Source organism: Microcebus murinus, chromosome 27, assembly GCF_040939455.1.
Source record: "Microcebus murinus isolate Inina chromosome 27, M.murinus_Inina_mat1.0, whole genome shotgun sequence".
NCBI classification, from domain to species: Eukaryota; Metazoa; Chordata; class Mammalia; order Primates; family Cheirogaleidae; genus Microcebus; species Microcebus murinus.
Window position 1 is genome coordinate 3277146 of NC_134130.1, and position 21823 is coordinate 3298968.

At 40.4% G+C, this 21823-nt stretch overlaps 3 protein-coding genes across 3 annotated transcripts; all 3 read left to right on the forward strand.

Moving 5' to 3' along the window:
* The first annotated feature begins 2933 nt into the window (after positions 1 to 2933).
* On the forward strand, positions 2934 to 3872 carry LOC105869718 (olfactory receptor 7D4-like). Its single transcript, XM_012761755.2, has one exon. It carries the CDS (start codon positions 2934 to 2936, stop codon positions 3870 to 3872), a length of 939 nt encoding a protein of 312 aa, XP_012617209.2.
* Positions 3873 to 11403: 7531 nt separating this feature from the next.
* Positions 11404 to 12342, forward strand: LOC142864855 (olfactory receptor 7D4-like). The gene has a single exon (XM_075998289.1). The coding sequence runs from the start codon at positions 11404 to 11406 to the stop codon at positions 12340 to 12342; it is 939 nt and encodes a 312-aa protein (XP_075854404.1).
* A 7963-nt stretch (positions 12343 to 20305) lies between these two features.
* LOC105869716 (olfactory receptor 7D4-like) lies at positions 20306 to 21244 on the forward strand. Its single transcript, XM_012761754.2, has one exon. The coding sequence runs from the start codon at positions 20306 to 20308 to the stop codon at positions 21242 to 21244; it is 939 nt and encodes a 312-aa protein (XP_012617208.2).
* The last annotated feature ends 579 nt before the right edge of the window (positions 21245 to 21823 follow it).

Sequence of the window (21823 nt, forward strand, 5' to 3'; positions counted from 1 at the left end):
GTCAGAGTGACACAATGAGGGCTAGTGTGGTAAGAAGGAACAGAGGAAAGTGTGTGATGAGCTTTCTCTCTAGAATAATGAGATGGGGACAGTCCTATATTTATTTAATCTATGCAGGTGGAAGTCCTTGTACTTTGAAGGTAATTTAATTTCCACCAACACTAGTGTTTTCCAGCTCTGATTGTGTTCACTTTCCTTTCTTTCTGGAATCTAGAATCTCTTTCCAAAAACAGCTAGAAATGGCCATTTCTTGCACACTTCATTTTCTGGGCAGTCTTCAAAGCTTCTCCGCTCTCTCCCAACTATTTTAGGTTCCTGTTAGATTTCCTGTCTCCAATCACTTATTCATTAATTACTCATGGAGGACCAATTACTCACTAGGTATTGAATATTTTGTTCTTAAGTAGATCAGATTTTCTAATTCAGATGCCTATTACTGCTGGCAGGTGTGACTTACTGAAATCACTGAATTGTTCTATTTTCTTGTTGTCACCGTTATTTTTTCATTTCCATGTCTACAGCATAATGCATATAACATACTTAGTTCTGACTGTTGCCATGCAGGCGAATTTCTTTTTTCCATTTTACTAATCTCTAAATGTCCATGAGAATATGGAACCATTGACGTTGGAGTAGTCTGCCTTCATCTAATCATAAATTGATCACAAATGTTCTAGTATGTGAATGTAGAATATCATGTTGTCTGTGATTTTGAAACAATCATCGTCTACTGGGTTACAAAGTTGCCCTCATTTTTCTGTGTGCGTATCTGCAGATTCCCCGCCCTGGGTGCTAACCACAGAAGTGGCTATTCCATATTCTCAAATACATTTTTTGCAGTGTGATTGCGAATCTCTTTATGAACCTATGTTTGTGATGTGCTATGTTAGCAAACCTCCTAACACAAACCTGTTTCTCATTCTTAGAATAGGTATTACTTGCTCATCATGTATTATTCCTTTAAAATCATTATGAGTGTATTTCAGCTAACCTTAGTACTCAATTTTGAGTCTACATTCAGGCATGGGATCAGCTTCGAGATTTCTGTTTTGTGTCACCGTTGACATGCTTGGTCTCAGTCATTCTCATACATCTGACATTTGTGTTTGTTGAGCCTCTACAATATGACAGACACCAAGTAGAACTTCAGTCCCTGGAAAGAAAAATAATAAGAAAAAAAAAAACCAGTCACAGTTTAAGACCCACAAACAAACATAAAATTACTGACATGAGATGCACATCAAGAAAGAGCAGAGGATGGTCAGCTTGGGACTCACAGACTCTGTCTCCCAGAGTCTCCTTCCTTGCTCTCCCCTTCTCCCTGGTCCCTAGAATTCCTGCTTTGAAACATGCCAAGCCATATGCCATTTAGCATTGTGTTCTTTCAGCCTAAAAAGTTTATTCCTTTCTTACTTCTCCTGATTAACAATGACCCATCCTTCTTCTCTCTGCTCAGATATTCCTATTTCACAGAACTCCCACCTATGCAACTTCCCACACTAAAATGGTCCTCCACAATTTTTTCTGTCTTTAATTTAGGAAACTCTTCTAGGCATTAGTAACACGAATGCTCTTTCTATTGCAGAGAGTGTAAATATACATATTTAAGTGTCAAATTTGGCTTTTAATTTTTCTAGGGTGCTTGGATTTATGTAAGTTTTGAATATTTTCAATCCACTCTACCAATTATATATGTCGGTGATTAACTTTGCTGATTTTAATACATCTCCAACTGAGAGCATAGCCACATGAGCACCCACCTTGACACATAGCTTGGATTTTATGTTTTTGTGTGCTCTCCTTTCCTCCTTTTATGTATGTAGTCCACTTACTTTATCCTCTTCCTGGGAGAATTCACCTGGCAGGCATGCTCTGAACGGAGGAGACATAAGGATCTTCACTGATCAAAAGTCCTGTATGGCCATCAAAAGAGGTAAAAGACCTGATATATTTGTAACAATGAGAATTACATCCGGATGGTTGCTCCATTTATTGATAAATGATGGGCATGCAAGACAGATTCATTGTCATGTTAATAATGGAATCTCACAATTATGAATTGTCCGTTTGTATGCCCCAGGCATCACGGTGGATAATGGCATGCACCATCTTGCTTAATTTTTCCCTTCAATAAATATAGGGCATATTTACTACTCCCATGATAGAGGTGAGGTATCTACAGCTAATGATTTAAATAACTTTCTGACGGTCACACTGTAGTAAGCTGGGGAATCAATATTTCTTTTGCAGGAAGACTGACCCAATAAAACATTGTCTTCCTTATCTCTATACTGTATTTTGCAATAGTTGCAAATCCAAAATTATTGTGCTACAAGGGGGAGTTTAATAATAATAATGACAAATATTATTCATGGAGGCTATTTGTACACAAAAGTATTTTTAAACCTCACAACAAGATAATACAAATGAACACGTTTTCAGAACAAAAATAAGACACTAAGAGGAAACTTTCCCATCAATAGGAAATGTCAAGTCACAGAAAAGAAGGTTCCATTGACAAATCCATGTGGTAATCACTATTGTACAGGCATTAGAATGAAGGCAGAATAGGGATTCTCAAGAAAAGGCAGGTTATGTCTTGAATAATCTTGAATAATTGAGGAGTCTATCAAAGAAATTAGTTAATGCCCATAGGTTCAGATATGAGAATTAAAACTGACTGAGTTCTGTGAGTAGATGATAAAATGGTGAAATTGCTGCTAAATGGAAGGAAGTCTAGGTAACTCTACACATTTGAAATATAAATGGGCTACCCCCTCAGTTGAGGGAATCACAGTCTTTGAAAGGACTCTACTGGGCATAAGTGGCATCCATCCAAGGGTGACACTGTGATGTGATAACTAGCTGAAGTGGCAGTTGTCTTCTCATGAAATGTTCCATCTTCCTCCTTCCCCAGCAGACACGCTAACTATATGGCAGCAGAAAACCACACGGATGTATCAGAATTTCTCCTCTTGGGTCTGTCACATGATCCTGAACTCCAACCCGTTCTCTTGGGGCTGTTCCTGTCCATGTACCTGGTCACGGTGCTCGGGAACCTGCTCATCATCCTGGCCGTCTCTTCTGACTCCCGCCTGCACACCCCCATGTACTTCTTCCTCTCCAACCTGTCCTTTGTAGACATCTGTTTCACCTCCACCACCGTCCCCAAGATGCTGGTGAACATCGACACACACAGCAAAGACATCTCCTACATGGGATGCCTCACTCAGATGTATTTTTTCATGATATTTGGTGGACTGGATAATTTCCTCCTGACCGTGATGGCTTTTGACAGGTTCGTGGCCATCTGCCACCCCCTGCACTACACGGTCATCATGAACCCCAGGCTCTGTGGTCTGCTGGTCCTGATGTCTTGGGTCATCATGTCCCTGGTTGCTCTGGTTCATGTTCTACTGATAATGAGGCTGACTTTCTCCCTAGAAACTGAAATCCCACATTTCTTCTGTGAGTTGGCTCAGGTTCTGGAGGTGGCCTCCTCTGACACCCTCATCAATAACATCTGCTTGTACCTGTCGGCTGTGTTGCTGGGTGTATTTCCTGTCACAGGGATCCTGTACTCCTACTCTAAGATCGTCTCCTCCTTGATGAGGGTGTCCTCCACTGCCAACAAATACAAAGCATTTTCCACCTGTGGGTCTCACCTCTGTGTGGTCTGCTTGTTCTATGGAACAGGACTTGGGGTCTACCTCAGTTCTGCTGTGACCCCTTCTTCCCAGAGCAGCGCCATCGCCTCAGTGATGTACACGGTGGTCACCCCCATGCTGAACCCCTTCATCTACAGCCTGAGAAACAAGGACGTGAAGGGGGCCCTGGGAAGACTGCTCAGCACGGCAGCCTCTTGCCTGTGATGGACACATCACTGGCTTAGAACTAAGTGGACGTTGTGGGCCTCGAAGACAAATGTGAATTTAAATATCCTGGTACTCTTCCTCCTTTAAATTTCATGTTTCTTTTGTTTATTTCCTGAGCACCTAAGAGTCTGCTCTTATATGTTTTTCCCTCAACAACTTCCTGTGTAATTTCTTTTGAACTTTTCTCCCCTAAACCTGAGCCTTAAAGTTCCAATTCTCATCAGTTTTCTTGGGGCCATTCCTGAGATTTCTAACTTGACATTTAAAGTACTTCTCATATCAAGTACTCACATGATTTCTTTAAAAACTCTCCTCTTGCATGTTACTCTTCCTCACCTCAGTTTGGTTGTGCTCTTGCTCTTGATGCAAGAAATGCAATGACAATCTTACAATACCAGCCAAGTTCTTACTCTACCAGGGGTCTCTTTGTTGCTTTACATGTGTGAATTTTATTGTGAAAACATATCTTTGTGCTATGGTCTCTCGTGCACCCCATTGCTCAAAGGGAGACTGAGTTCAGATGGGCTAGGTTCTAGAAAATGATGATGAGTTCACACTCCTGACATTGCTATCCTGCAATTCCCAGGGACAGTGATGGGATTTTCAACACAAATGCTGGAATCTGGATTGGAAATCATGTTCATTGATATGATTCACAGTGACATACTGCCTAAGACAAGTTGGAGATGTTGCTTCCTTCTTAGTGATCCCTGCATTTTCCTTCCTTCCTTCCTTCCTTCCTTCCTTCCTTCCTTCCTTCCTTCCTTCCTTCCTTCCTTCCTTCCTTCCTTCCTTCCTTCCTTCCTTTTTTTCCTTCCTTCCTTATTTTCTACTATCCTCCTTCCTTCTTTGTTCTCTACTAGCCTTCCTACCTTTCTTCCTTCTTTCCCTCACCTCTCCTCCCTTTTCTTCCCTTCCTCTTGGTGATGTTAATGGTTAATGTTAACTTGCTCCATTCCATTTTATGGCTGAGTAATAGTCCACTGTATAATAAACCCCAAGTTGTTTATCTATTATTCATTAATGAATATTCGTGTGATTTTCATCTGTGGGCCATTGTGAATGGTATGTAAATTTATTTGCTCCATACTTATTTTCACCTATTTGGAGAATGTACCTGGCAGTCCCACTGCTGGGTCATATGTTATTTACGTGTTTAACTTTTGGATGAAGTGCCATATCGTGTGTCATATCAGCTGGCACTGTTTACCTCTCAGGAATGGTTTAGTTCTCCTATATCTTCATATCCTTTCCGATACTTGTTATTTTCCTTCTCTTTTTTCTTTTTTATTTCAGCATATTATGGGGGTACAAATGTTAAGGTTATGTATACTGCCCTTGCCCCCCCTCGAGTCAAAGCTTTAAGTATGACCACCTCTTTGACGGTGCACCTCACACTCATTATGTACGTATATACCCATCCCCTTCTTATCCCTCCCACCTGCCCGACACCTGATAAATGTTATTCCTGTATGTCCACTTAGGTGTTGATCAGTTAATACCAATTTGCTGGTGAGTACATGTGGTGCTTGTTTCTCCATTCTTCGGATACTTTACTTGGCAGAATGGGTTCCAGCTCTATCCAGGAAAATACAAGATGTGCTATATCACCATTGTTTCTTATAGCTGAATAGTACTCCATGGTATACATATACCATATTTTATTGATCTACTCATGTATTGAGGGGCACTTGGGTTGTTTCTACAACTTTGCAATTGTGAACTGTGCTGCTATAAACATTCCAGTGCAGGTGTCTTTTTTATAGAGTGTCTTTTGTTCTTTTGGGTAGATGCCCAGTAATGGGATTGCTGGATCAAATGGTAGATCCACTTGCATCGCTTTAAGGTATCTCCATATTGCTTTCCACAGAGGTTGAACTAATAATGCAGCCCCATGAGCAGTGTAGTTAAAAAAGACTATATCCTCTTAGTAGGTGTTAAGTGGCATCTTTCTGTGTTTTTCATTTGCATTTCCCTACTGACTCATTGGCCGTCTGCTTGCCTGTTTGTTGGCAATTTGTGTATCTTCAGAGGAGAGATGTCTTTCCAAGTCTGTGCTCATTTTTAATTGCATAGTTTTTACTTTTGTTTCTGATTTGTACTATTTCTTTATAAATTCTGGATAATTTGACCCTTATGAAATATATGTTTTGCAAACAATTTCCCTGGCCTTGGTGTTATCATTCTTCAAGTATAAAATGTATTGTTTTGAACAATACTCATCACCATATATAGTAGATCTTTTGAAATTATTTCTTCAATATATATAAAATTTTGTGTCCTTTGACCAATATCTACCCAATCCCTTCACCTGGCATCCTCTGGTACCCACCATGTTTCTGTCTGCTTCCATGAGCTGGACTTTTGTAGATTCCACCTATGGGAGAGTTCACCCTGTGTTTTGTCCACCTAGTCTACCTTATGCCACTTTACATGTGGTCCTCCATGTTGATCAATGTGGAGCAAATAACAGATTTTCTTCCTCTTAAAGGCTGAACATTGTTTATATATACACCACATTTTATATCCATTCTCATAGATGTGAGGTGATATTCTATAGTGCTTTTAATTTACAGTCTTGATGGTTGATGATGTTGACCTTTTTTGATATACCTGTTGTCCATTTGTATATTTCTTCTCTTCCTCCTCCTCCTTCCTCTTTCTTCTTCTCTCCTCCTCCTCCTCCTTCTTTTTTGGTTCCAGTAATGGGTAGAAATGTGTATCTTCTTTTGAGCAATGTCTATTCAGATCTTTCGCCTACTTTTTAATTGAGCTATTTATTTCTTCACTATTGAGTTGCTTGAGTTACATAAATTTTGGATATGTGCTCTTTATCTGATATATGCTTTGCAAATACATTACTCCATTCCATAGGAGAAAACTTTGGAGAAAACTTGGATAAACCTTGAAAACACAGGAACGGACAGAAGCAAGACACAAAAGGCAACATAGTTTATGATGGTATGATTCCATTTATATGGAGACAAGCTAGTAGGGACATAAAATAGATTAGTGGTTGCCTAGGGTAGGGAGAAAGGAAGACAATGGGATGTGACTGCTGTTGGGTGCCCTGTTTCCTTGGTGACGGTGAAAATATTCTATGATTTGATCAAGATGATGGTTTCACAATTCCGTGAATATACAAGGAACCATCAAACCGGATGCTTTAAACCAGTATATTTTATGGTATATCAATCAAGCCACCAAAAGGAAAAGATATTGGCACTTGTTTTCTGCTGATCCCTGGACCTCAGGACTCTAAAACACCCTGGCAAGAAGTATAGCTGAATGTTAAGTGGGACCTTCACTATTAAAATGTTCCTTGCAAGAGTGAAGAGCTTCTGAGGACCAGGACTTTGCCGTGTCTCTAGAAGAGCCATCCCTTTAAGGAGTCAAGACTTCTAAATCAAGAGAAGCCAGACTTGTAGAGATGAGAGGCACTAACTCCCTAAGCAGCTCTTTGGGAGGAATGTTAGACAAGGACATTTGTGATTCCAACCCTTGCTTTCTGGGCCCATGTATTCTGTATATCAGGTTATGATACTTTTTGATGTTTGTGTGATTAACAGTATATATTACCTCCTGCCAATATTGTAAGGGGTATTTCCTGTGTGTTCCAATGCCTGCATTTACTATATTTATTCTCTTTGACATTAAACATGTTCCCATAGCTTCTAATTAAAACATTTTTGTAGAAGTGTCCAATACTCCACACTGTCTTTAGGCTTTGCTTTATTTCTCTTCTTCCCTTCATTGAAAAGGTGTAGAGCCATTGTGCATTTGCCACCTATATTTCCTCAATCCTCACTCTTCAACCGACTTTACCTGGATTATTATCATCCTGTCTTTCCATTTAGCGGTAATAAATGGAGCCCTAATCCAGGTGTGGTGGCTTATACATGTAACGCTAGCACTCTGGGAGGATCCCTTGAGCTCAGGAGTTGCAGACCAACCTGAGCAAAAGTAAGACACATCTTCACTAAAAATAGAAAAATTCGATGGGTGTCGTGATGCACCTGTATTCCTAGCTACTCAGGAGGCTGAGGCAGGAGCATCACTTGAGACTAACAGCTTGAGGTTGCAGTGAGCTGTGATGATGCCATGGCACTCTCTCTACCCAGGGAAACAGCAAGAGTTTGCCTCAAAATAATCAAATAAATAAATTATATCCTCATATCAACAAAGGCTCCACGTCTCCAGTAAATGCCAAAGGATTTTTCCTGTCCCGGTTTTGTTAGTCATTTTCGCAGAAATATGGCTCCCGAATTTGCTTTCCTGAGGAAGGACTTCTTTGGAGGAGAATGGTGGTTGCCTGGGACTGGGGAGGAGGAGATGGGAAGATAATTGTCAAAACTTACAGGGTTCTAGACATGCATGCGAAATAAGTCCTGGAGGTCTACTACACAGCTTATTGGTTATTGCTAATAATAATGTATTGTAAATTGAAAATTGGCTAAATTGCACATCCTATGTTAAATGTGGTTATCACACATTTAAATATAAAGGGGATTGAAGGAAATTTGGGGAGGATATTGACATGTATGTCTTTGGCCTCATGGTGGTGATGAATTGATGGATATATACGTATCCCCAAACTCATCAAGTTGTATACAATAAATATGTACAGGTCTTTACATTTCAATCATACTTTCATAAAGTAGTTTAAAAAATTAAGAAAAAATTAAAAAGAAAGGACATCTTTGCCTCTATAAAATTGTGGACAAGAAGAACTCCACAAAACCTCCAAACATTACTCAACACTAGCACATCTCAGAGAGATGATGCCTGAGTTTGGATGCCTATAGAAATTTAATTTTCTGTAAAGGGAAACCTTGGCACTTTTAAGTTAAACCAAAAGAAGAACAGTTTCCCCCTTGGGGAAAATAAATCCAACTTCCTCTATGCTGTCTCTATTGACAAAACATTGACTGAGAACTTTCCCTTCTGCTTTCTTCTTGGTATCCCAAGGGGGCTGATGATTGTGGAGAGTGGAAAGACAATGGAACAATTAATTTAATGAGTTGCTCCGGGCATTCAACCCTGGAGACACTAGAAATGTTCAACCTGCCCCTGCTGCCCTACACCTGTAATTCCCTGATCACAGACTACATGAAAACCCAATTGGGATTCCTAGGGACAGATTTTGGAGAAGAGAAAGCTTCAGTGACATTCACCAGACAGAGTCAGAGTGACACAATGAGGGCTAGTGTGGTAAGAAGGAAGAGAGGAAAGTGTGTGATGGGCTTTATCTCTAGAATAATGAGATGGGGACAGTCTTATATTTAATCTATGCAGGTGGAAGAGCTTGTCGTCTACATTTGGGCATGTGATGAGCTTCAAGATTTCTGTTTTGTGTCACTGTTGACACATTTGGTCTCACTCATTCTTATACATCTGACATTTGTGTTTTGAGCCTCTACAATATGACAGGCACCAAGTAGATCCACATTCCCTGGAAAGAGAAATATGAGAAAAACACAGTCGCAGCTTCAGACCCACAAATAAACATAAAATTACTGACACGAGATGCACATCAAAAAAGAGCAGAGGATGCTCAGCGTGAGGCTCACAGACTCTGTCTTCCTGATTCTCCTTCCTTGCTCTCCAACTCCCTGGTCCCTAGAATTCCTGCTTTGAAACTCACCGAGCCATGTGCCATCCAGCATTGTGTTCTCTGAGCCTAGAAAATTTATTCCTTTCTTACTTCTCCTGATTAACAGTGACCCACCCTTCTTCTCTCAGCTCAAATATTCTTATTTTGGAGAAATCCCACCAATAGAACTTCTCACACTATATTGGTCCTGCACAATTTCTCCTCTATGCATTAGTGACACGAATGCCTTTTGTATTGCAGAGAGTGTAAATATGTATATTTAAATGTCAGATTTGGCTTTTCATTTTCCTAGGATGATTAGATTTATGTACTTTTTGAATATTTTCAACCCACTCTATCACCTATATATGCTGGTGATTAACTTTGCAGGTTTTAATACCTCTCCAACTGAGAGCATAGCCACATGAGCACCCCACTTGACACATACCTTGGATTTTATTTTTACGGTTTTGTGTCCTCTCCCTTCCTCCTTTTTCGTATGTAATCCATTTGGATTTTCCTCTTCCTGGGAGAATTCACCTGGCAGGCATGCTCTGAAAGCAGGAGACATAAGGATCTTCACTAATCAAAAGTTCTGTATGGCCATCAAAAGAGGTAAGAGACCTGATATATTTATAATGATCAAAATGACATCCTGATCATTGCTCTGTTTATTCATAAATGATGGGCATGCAAGACAGATTCATTGTCATTTTAATAACGGAACCTCACAATTATGAATTGTCCATTTTGTATGTCCCAGGTATCACGATAGATAATGACATGCATCATTTTATTTAATTTTACCCTTCAAAAATATAGGGCATATTTACTACTCTCACTATAGAGTGAGGTATCTACAGCTAATAATCTGAATAACTTTCTGACGGTCACACCGTAGTAAGTTGGTGGATCTATATTTCTATTGCACGAAGACTGACCCAATAAAACACTGTCTTCATTATCGCTATACTGTATTTTGGAATAATTACAATAGTTATAATTATCTGACAAGGGGGAGTTAATAATAATGATGACGAATATTATTCATTGAGACTACACAAAAGTATTTTTTTAATTATTTTTTTTATTTTGGCATATTATGGGGGTACAGATTTTAAGGTTTCAATAAATGCCCATTTCCCCCCCTCCCCCCAAAAGTCTGAGTCTCCATCATGACCATCCCCTAGATGGTGTACATCTCACTCACTATGTATGTATATACCCGCCCCCCTCCCCCCTCCCACCTGCCCAATACCCTATTACTGTAGCACCTATGTGTCCACTTAGGTGCTACTCAGTTAATACCAGTTTGCTGGAGAATATATCTGGTGCTTGTTTTTCCATTCTTGGGATACTTCACTTAGTAATAGGGTATTGAGGAGGGGTGGGAGGGGGGGCGGGTATATACATACATAACGAGTGATATGTGCACCATCTGAGGGATGGTCATGCTAGAGACTCTGACTTGTGGGGGAAGGGGGGGAAGGGCATTTATTGAAGCCTTAAAATCTGTACCCCCATAATATGCCGAAATAAAATAAAATCCATGTGCTAATCCCTATTGTACACCCATTAGAATGAAGGCAGAATAGGGATTCTCAAGAAAGGGCAGGATATGTCTTCAATAATTTGAAAGGAGTCTTTGAAAGAAATTAGTTAATGCCCATAGGTTCATATATGACAATTAAAACTTGTAAGGAGATCATCAAATAGACAGATTGCTGCTAAATGGAAGGAGGTCTAGACAACTCTACACAATAAAATATAAATGGGCTACTCTTCAGTTTAGGGAACCACAGTGTTTGAAAGGACTCTACAGGTGTAAACAGTGTCCATGAAGGGTGACACTGTAATGTGATAAATAGCTGAGGTGGCACTTGTCTTTTCATGAAATGCTCCATTTTCCTCCTTCCCCACAGGAGACACTAACAAATGGCAGCAGAAAACCACACAGAAATATCAGAATTTCTCCTCTTGGGTCTGTCAGATGATACTGAACTTCAGCCCCTTATCTACGGGCTGTTCCTGTCCATGTACCTGGTCACCGTGCTCGGAAACCTGCTCATCGTCCTGGCTGTCACCTCTGACGCCCACCTGCACACCCCCATGTACTTCTTCCTCTCCAACCTGTCCTTGGTTGACATCTGCTTCACCTCCACCACCGTCCCCAAGATGCTGGTGAACATCGAAACACACAACAAACACATCTCCTACATGGGATGCCTCACTCAGGTCTATTTTTTTATAATTTTTGCTGGACTAGATAATCTCCTCCTGACTGTGATGGCCTATGACCGGTTTGTGGCCATCTGCCACCCCCTGCACTACACGGTCATCATGAACCCCCGCCTCTGTGCCCTGCTGGTTCTGATGTCTTGGTGGGTCATTTCTCTGGATGCCCTCTTTCATGTCATGCTGATGATGAGGCTGACTTTCTCCTTAGGAACTGAAATCCCACATTTTTTCTGTGAGCTGGCTCAGGTTCTCAAGGTGGCCTCCTCTGACACCCTCATCAATGACATCTGCATGTTTGTGTCAGCTGTGTTCCTGGGTGTGTTTCCCATCACAGGGATCCTCTACTCCTACTCTAAGATTGTCTCGTCCTTGATGAGGGTGTCCTCCACTGCAAACAGGTATAAAGCATTTTCCACCTGTGGGTCTCACCTCTGTGTGGTCTCCTTGTTCTATGGAACCGTACTTGGGGTCTACCTCAGTTCTGCTGTGACCCCTTCTTCCCAGAGCAGCGCCATTGCCTCGGTGATGTACACGGTGGTCACCCCCATGCTGAACCCCTTCATCTACAGCATGAGGAACAAGGACGTGAAGGGGGCCCTGGGAAGACTGCTCGGCACGGCAGCCTCTTGCCTGTGACAGACACATCACTGGGTCAGGACTAAGTGGACGTTGTGGCCTCCAAGACAAATGTGAACTAAATATCCGGGCTCCTTTTTCCTTTAAATCACGTTTCTTTTGTTTATTTCCAAAGCACCTAAGAGTCTGCTTTTATATGTTTTGTGGATGTTTTTCCCTCAACAGCTTCCTCCATAATATCTTTTTAGCTCTTCTCCCCTAAACCTGAGTCTTAAAGTTCTAATTTTCATCAGTTCTCTTAGAGCCATTCCTGAGATTCTAACTTCACATTTAAAGCACTTCTCATATCAATTGCTCACATGGTTTCCTCAAAAACTACCCTCTTGCATGTTACTGTTCTTCACCTCAATTTGGTTGTGTTCTTGCTCTTGATGCAAGAAATGTAATGACAATCCTACGATACCAGCCAAGCTGTTACTCTACCAGGGCTCTGCTTGTTGCTTTACATGTGTGAATTTTATTGTGAAAGCGTGTCCTTATGCTATGGTCTCTCATGCACCCCATTGCTCAAAGGGAGACTGAGTTCAGATGGGCTAAGTCCTGGAAAATGATGGTGAGTCCACATGCCCAAATTTGCTGTCCTGTGTTTCCCAAGGATAGTCATGGGATTTTCAACACGAATGATGGAATCTAGATTTGAAAGCAGGTTCATTCATATGATACACAGTGACGCACTGCCTAGGATAACTCGTAGATGTTACTTCCTTCTTTGTGATCCCTGCCTTTTCCTTCCTTCCTTCCTTCCTTCCTTCCTTCCTTCCTTCCTTCCTTCCTTCCTTCCTTCCTTCCTTCCTTCCTTCCTTGATTCCTTCCTTCCCTCTTTCCTTCTTTCCTACTATCCTTTCTTCCTTCTTTGTGCTCTACTATCCTTCCTTCCTTCCTTCCTTCCTTCCTTCCTTCCTTCCTTCCTTCCTTCCTTCCTTCCTTCCTTCCTTCCCTCTTTCCTTCTTTCCTACTATCCTTTCTTCCTTCTTTGTGCCCTACTATCCTTACTTCCTTTCTTCCTTCTTTCCCTCATCTATCCTCCCTTTTGTTTCTTCCTCTTGGTGTTTTAATGGTTAATGTCAACTTGCTCCATTCCATTTGATGCCTGATTAATATTTCACTGTACAATAAACCCCAAATTGTTTATCTATTTATTCTTTACTGGGTATCTGCGTGATTTCCATCTTTGGGTCATTGTGGATAATATGTAAATTTATTTTCTCCATACTTATTTTCAACTATTTTGAGGATATACCTACAAGTCAAACTGCTGGGTCATATGTTAATTACATGTTTAACATGTAGCTAACATGTTTAACTTTTAGAGGAAGTGCCATATCATGTGTCACAGCAAGTGGCACTGTTTGCCTCTCAGCAATGTTTAGGTGTTCCTATCTCTTCATATCCTTTCCAATACTTGTTAGTTCCCTTCTTAAAAAAGATTTTATCTTCCTATTAGGTTTTTTTTTTTTTTTTTTTTTTTTTTTTTTTTTTTTTTTGAGACAGAGTCTCACTTTTGTTGTCCAGGCTAGAGTGAGTGCCGTGGCGTCAGCCTAGCTCACAGCAACCTCAAACTCCTGGGCTCGAGTGATCCTTCTGCCTCAGCCTCCCGGATAGCTGGGACTACAGGCATGCGCCACCATGCCCGGCTAATTTTTTATATATATATCAGTTGGCCAATTAATTTCTTTCTATTTATAGTAGAGACGGGGTCTCGCTCTTGCTCAGGCTGGTTTTGAACTCCTGACCTTGAGCAATCCGCCCGCCTCGGCCTCCCAAGAGCTAGGATTACAGGCGTGAGCCACAGCGCCCGGTTTTAAGTGACATCTTTTTGTGTTTTTAATTTGCATTTCCCTAACAGCTAATTGCCCATCTGTTTGTGTGTTTGATGACAATTTGTGTCTCTTCAGAGGAGAGATGTCTTTGGAAGGCTGTGCTCATTTTTAATTGTGTAGTTCATACTTTTGTTTCTGACTTGTACTAGTTGTTTATAAATTCTGGATAATTTGACCCTTATCAGATATATGTTTTGCAAACCTTCCCCTCGGTCTGGATGTTATCTTTCTTTAAGTATAAAATGTATTGTTTTAAACTATACTCATCACCATATATAATAGATTTCTTGTAATTATTTCTTTAGTATATAAGAAATTTTGTTTCCTTGACCAATATCTCCCCAATCCCTTCACCTGGCATCCTCTGGTACCCACCATGTTTCTGTCTGCTTCCATGAGCTGGACGTTTGTAGATTCCACCTATGGGAGAGTTCATCCTGTGTTTGTCCACCTAGCCTACTTTATGTCACTTTACATGTGGTCCTCCAGGTTGATCAATGTGGAGCAAATAACAGAATCCTTCTTCCTAAAGGCTGAACATAGTGTATATGTAGAAGACATTTTCTTTATCCATTCTAATATGTGTGAGGTCATATTTTCTGGTGCTTTTAATTTACATTCCTGATGGTTGGTGATCCTGACCTTTTCTTCATATACCTGTTGTCCATCTCTATATTTCTTCTCCTCCTGCTCCTTCTCCTCTCCTCCTCTACATCCTCCTACTGTTTCTCCTTTCGTGGTTTCAGCAATGGGTGGAGATGCCTGTCTTCATTTGAACAATGTCTCTTCAGATCTTTTGCCTACTTTTTAATTGAGTTATTTGTTTCTTCACTATTGAGTTGCTTCAGTTCCATAAATTTAGGATATTTGCTCCTTATCTGATAGATGTTTTGCAAAGACATTACTACATTCCATAGGATGTCCCGTCACTTTGGAGACAACTTGGATAAACCTTGAAAACACATGAACTGACAGAAGCAAGACACGAAGAGCAAGATAGTATCTGATTGTATGATTCCATTTATATGGAGTGTCCAAAATGGACAAGCAGGTGGGGACATAATATAGATTAGTGGTTGCCTATGGTAGGAAGAAAGGGAGACAATGGGATGTGGCTGCTATTGGGTGCCCTGTTTCCCTGGTGACAATGAAAATATTCTATGATTTGATCAAGATGATGGTTGCACAATTCTGTGAATATACAAAGAACCATCAAATTGGGTGCCTTAAATGGGTATATTTTAAGATATGTCAATCAAGTCACTAAAAATATATATATTGGCTCTTGTTTTCTGCTGATCCCTGGACCTCAGGACGCTAAAACACCCTGGTAGGAAGTATAGCTGGGTGTTAAATGGGGCCTTCACTATTAAAATGTTCCTTGCAAGAGTGAAGAGCTTCTGAGGACCAGGACTTTTGCCCTGTCTCTACCCGTTTAGGAGTCAAGACTTCTAAATCAACACATGCCAGGCTTGCAAAGACAAGAAGCACAAACTCCCCAAGCGGTTATCTGGGAGGAATGTTAGGCAGGGACATGTGTGATTCCAACCCTTTCTTTCTGGGTCCACGTATTCTGTATATCAGATTATAAAATATAATATTTGTTTGATTAAAAGTATATATTGCCTCCTGAAAATTTTGTAGGGGTTTTTCCTGTGTGTTCCAATGCCTGTATTTATTATATCAATTCTCTTTGACATTAAACATGTTCCCATATCTTCCAGGTAAGACATTTTTGGAAAACTGCCCAATACTCCATACTGTCTTTAGGCTTTGCTTTATTTCTCTTCTTCCCTTCACTGAAAAGCTGCATAGCCTGTGTGTATTTGCCGCCTACATTTCCTCAATCCTCATTCTTTAACCCACTCTACCTGAATCATTGTCATCCTGTCCCTCTATTTAGACATAATGAATGCAGCCTTGGGGCAGGTGTGGTGGCTCACACCTATAACCCTAGCACTCTGGGGGGATGGCTTGAACTCTGGAGCTTAGGAAACCAGCTGGAGCAAGAGCAAGACCCCGTCCCTACTAAAAGTACAAAAATTAGATGAGTGTTGTGGTGATCCTGTATTCCCAGGTACTCAGGAGGCTAAGGCAGGAGAATCAATTTAGGCCCAGAGTTTGAGATTGCAGTGAGCTATGAAGATGCCAGGCACCCTCTCTACCTAGAGAGACAGAGCAAGACTCTGTCTCAAAAATAAATAAATAAATAAATAAAGCCCTAATATCATCAACAAAGGCTCCTATGTCTCCCGCAAATGTCAAAGGAGATTTTTCTGTTCCAATTTTGCAAGTCATTTTCTGAGAAGAAATATTGCTCCCAAATTTCCTTTCCTGCAGAACGACTTCTTTGGAGGAGAATGGTGGTTGCCTGGGACTGGGGAGAAGGAAATAAGAAGATAATTGTGAAACCTTACAGAGTTTTAGAGATGCATGAGAAATAATTTCTGGAGATCTGCTACACAGCTTAGTGCTTATTACTAATAATTGAGTATTGTATATTGAAAATTTGCTAAAATGCAGATCCTATGTTAATGTGATTATCATACATTAAAATATAAAGGGTGTTGAAGAAATTTGGGGAGATTATTGACATGTCTTTGGCTTCATGGTGGTGGTGGATTGACAGACATAGACGTATCCCCAAACTCATTAACTTGTACACATTAAATATGTATAGCCTTTTACATTTTAATCATACTTTCATAAAGTAGTTTAAATATTAAGAAAAAAATTGAAAAGAAAGGACCTCTTTTCTTTTATAAAATTGTGGACACCAAGAACTCCACAAAATATCCAAACATTCCACAATGGTGGCACATCACAGAGAGACAATGCCTGAGTCTGGCTGCTTATAGAAATTAAACTTTCCGTAAAGGGAAACTTTGGGACTTTTAAGTTAAACCAAAGGAAGGACACTTTCCCCATTGCAGGAATTAAATCCAACTTCCTCTAGCTGTCTCCATTCACTAAAAATTGACTGAAAACTTTCACTATGCTTTCTTCTTTGTATCCCAAGAGGGATGAAGGTTTTGGAGAGTGGAAAGACAATGGAACAATTCATTTAATGAGTTGCTCCAGGCATTCAACCCTGGAGACACTAGAAATGTTAAATCTGCCCCTGCTGCCCTACACCTGTAATTCCCTGATCCCAGACTACATGAAAACTCGGTTGGGATTCCCAGGGACAGACTTGGAGAAGATAAAGCTTCAGTGACATTCACCAGAGTCTGAGTGACACAATGAGGGCTAGTGGGGTAAGAAGCAAAAGAGGAAAGTGTGTGATGGGCTTTCTCTCTAGAATAATGAGATGGGGACAGTCTTATATTTATTTAATCTATGCAGGTGGAAGTCCTTGTACCTTGAAGGTAATTTAGTTTCCACAGAGACTAGTCTTTTCCATCTCTCATTGTGTTTGCTTTCCTTTCTTTCTGGAATCTAGAATCTCTTTCCAAAAACAGCTAGAAATGGCCATTTCTTGCACACTTCATTTTCTAGGCAGTCTTCAAAGGTTCTCCACGCTCTCTCAAATATTTTTGCCTCCTATTAGATTTCCTGTCTCCAATCACTTATTCAATAACTACTCTTGGAAGACCGATTATGCACTAGGTGTCGAATATTTTGTTCTTAAGTAGATCAGATTTTCTAATTCAAATGCCTATTACTGCTGGCAGGTGTGACTTAGTGAAATCACTGAATAGTTCTATGTTCTTGTCATCATTATTTTTTCATTTCCATGTCTACAGTATAATGCATACAACATACTTAGTTCTGGCCATTGGCATGCAGGCCAATTTCCTTTTTCCATTTTACCAATCTCTAAATGGACATGAGAATATCGAACCATTGACGTTGGAGTAGTCTGACTTCATCTAATCATAAATTGCTGATGTTCTAGTATGTGAATGCAGAATATCCTGTTGCCTGTGATTTTGAAACAATCATTGTCTACTGGGTTAGGAGTTGTCCTCAACTTTCTGTGTGTGTATCTGCAGATTCCCCGCCCTGGCTGCTAAGCACAGAAACAACTATTCCATATTCTCCAACATATTTTTGCACTGTGATTGTGAATCTCTTCTTGAACCTATGTTTTTGATGTGCTATGTTAGCAAACATCCTAACACCAACCCAGTTTCCCATTCCTAGAATAGGTATTACATGCTCATTGTGTATTATTCCTTTAAAATCTTTATCAATGTATTTTAGTTAACCTTACTATTCAATTTTGAGTCTACATTCAGGCATGGGACGTGCTTCAAGATTTCTGTTTTGTGTCACTTTTGACGTGTTTGGTCCCATTCATTTTGATTACATCCGATAATTATGTTTGTTGAGCCTCTACAATATGACAGTCACCAAGTAGATCTACAATCCATGGGAAGAAAAGTAATGAGTAAAACACAGTGAAAACCTAAGACCTACAAATAAACATAAAAATACTGATATGAGATGCACATCAAGAAAGAGCAGAGGGTGCTCAGTGGTGGGGCTCACAGACTCGGTCTTCCTGACCCTCCTTCCTTGCTCCCCAACTCCCTGGTCCCTAGAATTCCTGCTTTGAAACTCACCGAGCCATATGCCATCCAGCATTGTGTTCTCTGAGCCTAGAAAATTTATTCCTTTCTTACTTCTCCTGATTAACAGTGACCCATCCTTCTTCTCTCAGCTCAAATATTCTTATTTTGGAGAAATCCCACCAATAGAACTTCCCACACTATATTGGTCCTGCACAATTTCTCCTCTATGCATTAGTGACACGAATGCCTTTTGTATTGCAGAGTGTAAATATGTATATTTAAATGTCAGATTTGGCTTTTCATTTTCCTAGGATGATTAGATTCATGTACTTTTTGAATATTTTCAATCCACTCTATCACCTATATATGCTGGTGATTAACTTTGCAGGTTTTAATACCTCTCCAACTGAGAGCATAGCCACATGAGCACCCCACTTGACACATACCTTGGATTTTATTTTTACGGTTTTGTGTCCTCTCCCTTCCTCCTTTTTCGTATGTAATCCACTTGGATTTTCCTCTTCCTGGGAGAATTCACCTGGCAGGCATGCTCTGAAAGATGGAGACATAAGGATCTTCACTAATCAAAAGTTCTGTATATAGGACAAACTAGGATGGAAAGAAAATAAAAAAAAAAAAAAAAAAAGTTCTGTATGGCCATCAAAAGAGGTAAGAGACCTGATACATTTATAATGATCAAAATGACATCTAGATTGTTGCTCTGTTTATTCATAAATGATGGGCATGCAAGACAGATTCATTGTCATTTTAATAACAGAACCTCACAATTATGAATTGTCCATTTTGTATGTCCCAGGTATCACGATAGATAATGACATGCATCATTTTATTTAATTTTACCCTTTAAAAATATAGGGCATATTTACTACTCTCACTATAGAGTGAGGTATCTACAGCTAATAATTTGAATAACTTTCTGACGGTCACACCGTAGTAAGTTGGTGGATCAATATTTCTATTGCACGAAGACTGACCCAATAAAACACTGTCTTCATTATCGCTATACTGTATTTTGGAATAGTTACAATAGTTATAATTATCTGACAAGGGGGAGTTAATAATAATGATGACGAATATTATTCATTGAGACTACACAGAAGTATTTTTAAACCTCCCAAAGAAGATGATACTAATGATCACATTTTCAGAACAAAAATAAGACACTAGGAGGTAACTGTCCCATCAATGGGAAATTTCAAGTCTCAGAAAAAAAAATCCATGTGCTAATCGCTATTGTACACCCATTAGAATGAAGGCAGAATAGGGATTCTCAAGAAAGGGCAGGATATGTCTTCAATAATTTGAAAGGAGTCTTTGAAAGAAATTAGTTAATGCCCATAGGTTCATATATGAGAATTAAAACTTGTAAGGAGATCATCAAATAGACAGATTGCTGCTAAATGGAAGGAGGTCTAGACAACTCTACACAATAAAATATAAATGGGCTACTCCTCAGTTTAGGGAACCACAGTGTTTGAAAGGACTCTACTAGGTGTAAACAGTGTCCATGAAGGGTGACACTGTAATGTGATAAATAGCTGAGGTGGCACTTGTCTTTTCATGAAATGTTCCATTTTCCGCCTTCCCCAGAGGAGACACTAACAAATGGCAGCAGAAAACCACACAGAAATATCAGAATTTCTCCTCTTGGGTCTGTCAGATGATCCTGAACTTCAGCCCTTTATCTACGGGCTCTTCCTGTCCATGTACCTGGTCACAGTGCTTGGGAACCTGCTCATCATCCTGGCTGTCTCCTCTGACGCCCACCTGCACACCCCCATGTACTTCTTCCTCTCCAACCTGTCCTTGGTTGACATCTGCTTCACCTCCACCACCATCCCCAAGATGCTGGTGAACATCGACACACACAGCAAAGTCATCTCCTATATGGGATGCCTCACTCAGATGTATTTTTTTATGATTTTTGCTGGACTGGATAATTTCCTCCTGACCGTGATGGCCTATGACCGGTTTGTGGCCATCTGCCACCCCCTGCACTACACGGTCATCATGAACCCCTGCCTCTGTGCCCTGCTGGTCCTGATGTCTTGGTTCATCATGTCCCTGGTTGCCCTGGTTCATGTTCTACTGATAATGAGGCTGACTTTCTCCTTAGAAACTGAAATCCCACATTTTTTCTGTGAGCTGGCTCAGGTTCTCAAGGTGGCCTCCTCTGACACCCACATCAATAACATCTGCTTGTATGTTTTGGCTGTGTTGCTGGGTGTGTTTCCCATCACAGGGATCCTGTACTCCTACTCTAAGATCGTCTCCTCCTTAATGAGGATATCCTCCATTGCGAACAAATACAAAGCATTTTCCACCTGTGGGTCTCACCTCTGTGTGGTCTGCTTGTTCTATGGAACCGTACTTGGGGTCTACCTCAGTTCTGCTGTGACCCCTTCTTCCCAGAGCAGCGCCATTGCCTCGGTGATGTACACGGTGGTCACCCCCATGCTGAACCCCTTCATCTACAGCCTGAGGAACAAGGACGTGAAGGGGGCCCTGGGAAGACTGCTCAGTAGAGCAGCCTCTTGCCTGTGATGGAGACATCACTGGCTCAGAACTAAGTGGACGTTGTGGCCTCCAATACAAATGTGAACTAAATATCCGGGCTCCTTTTTCCTTTAAATTGCATGTTTCTTTTGTTTATTTCCAAAGCACCTAAGAGTCTGCTTTTATATGTTTTGTGGTTGTTTTTCTCTCAACAGCTTCCTCCATAATTTCTTTTTAACTTTTCTCTGCTAAACCTGAGTCTTAAAGTTCTAATTTTCATCAGTTTTCTTAGAGCCATTCCTGAGATTTCTAAGCATTTCCTGACATTTAAAGCACTTTTCATATCAATGGCTCACATGGTTTCCCCAAAAACTATCCTCTTGCATGTTACTGTGCTTCACCTCAATTTGGTGTGTTCTTGCTCTTCATGGAAGAAATGTAATGACAATCCTACAACACCAGCCAAGCTCTTACTCTACCCGGGCTCTGCTTGCTGCTTTACATGCGTGACTTTTATTGAGAAAATTATTTGATATAGGGTGTCTCATGCATCCCACTGCTCAAAGACAGTCTGAGTTCAGATTGGGCTACTTCCTGGCAACATGATGATGAGTCCACACCCCTATC

Coding starts and splice junctions, on each gene's coding strand:
- LOC142864855 (XM_075998289.1), top strand. CDS start 11,404: ATGGCAGCAGAAAACCACACAGAAATATCAGAATTTCTCCTCTTGGGT.
- LOC105869716 (XM_012761754.2), top strand. CDS start 20,306: ATGGCAGCAGAAAACCACACAGAAATATCAGAATTTCTCCTCTTGGGT.
- LOC105869718 (XM_012761755.2), top strand. CDS start 2,934: ATGGCAGCAGAAAACCACACGGATGTATCAGAATTTCTCCTCTTGGGT.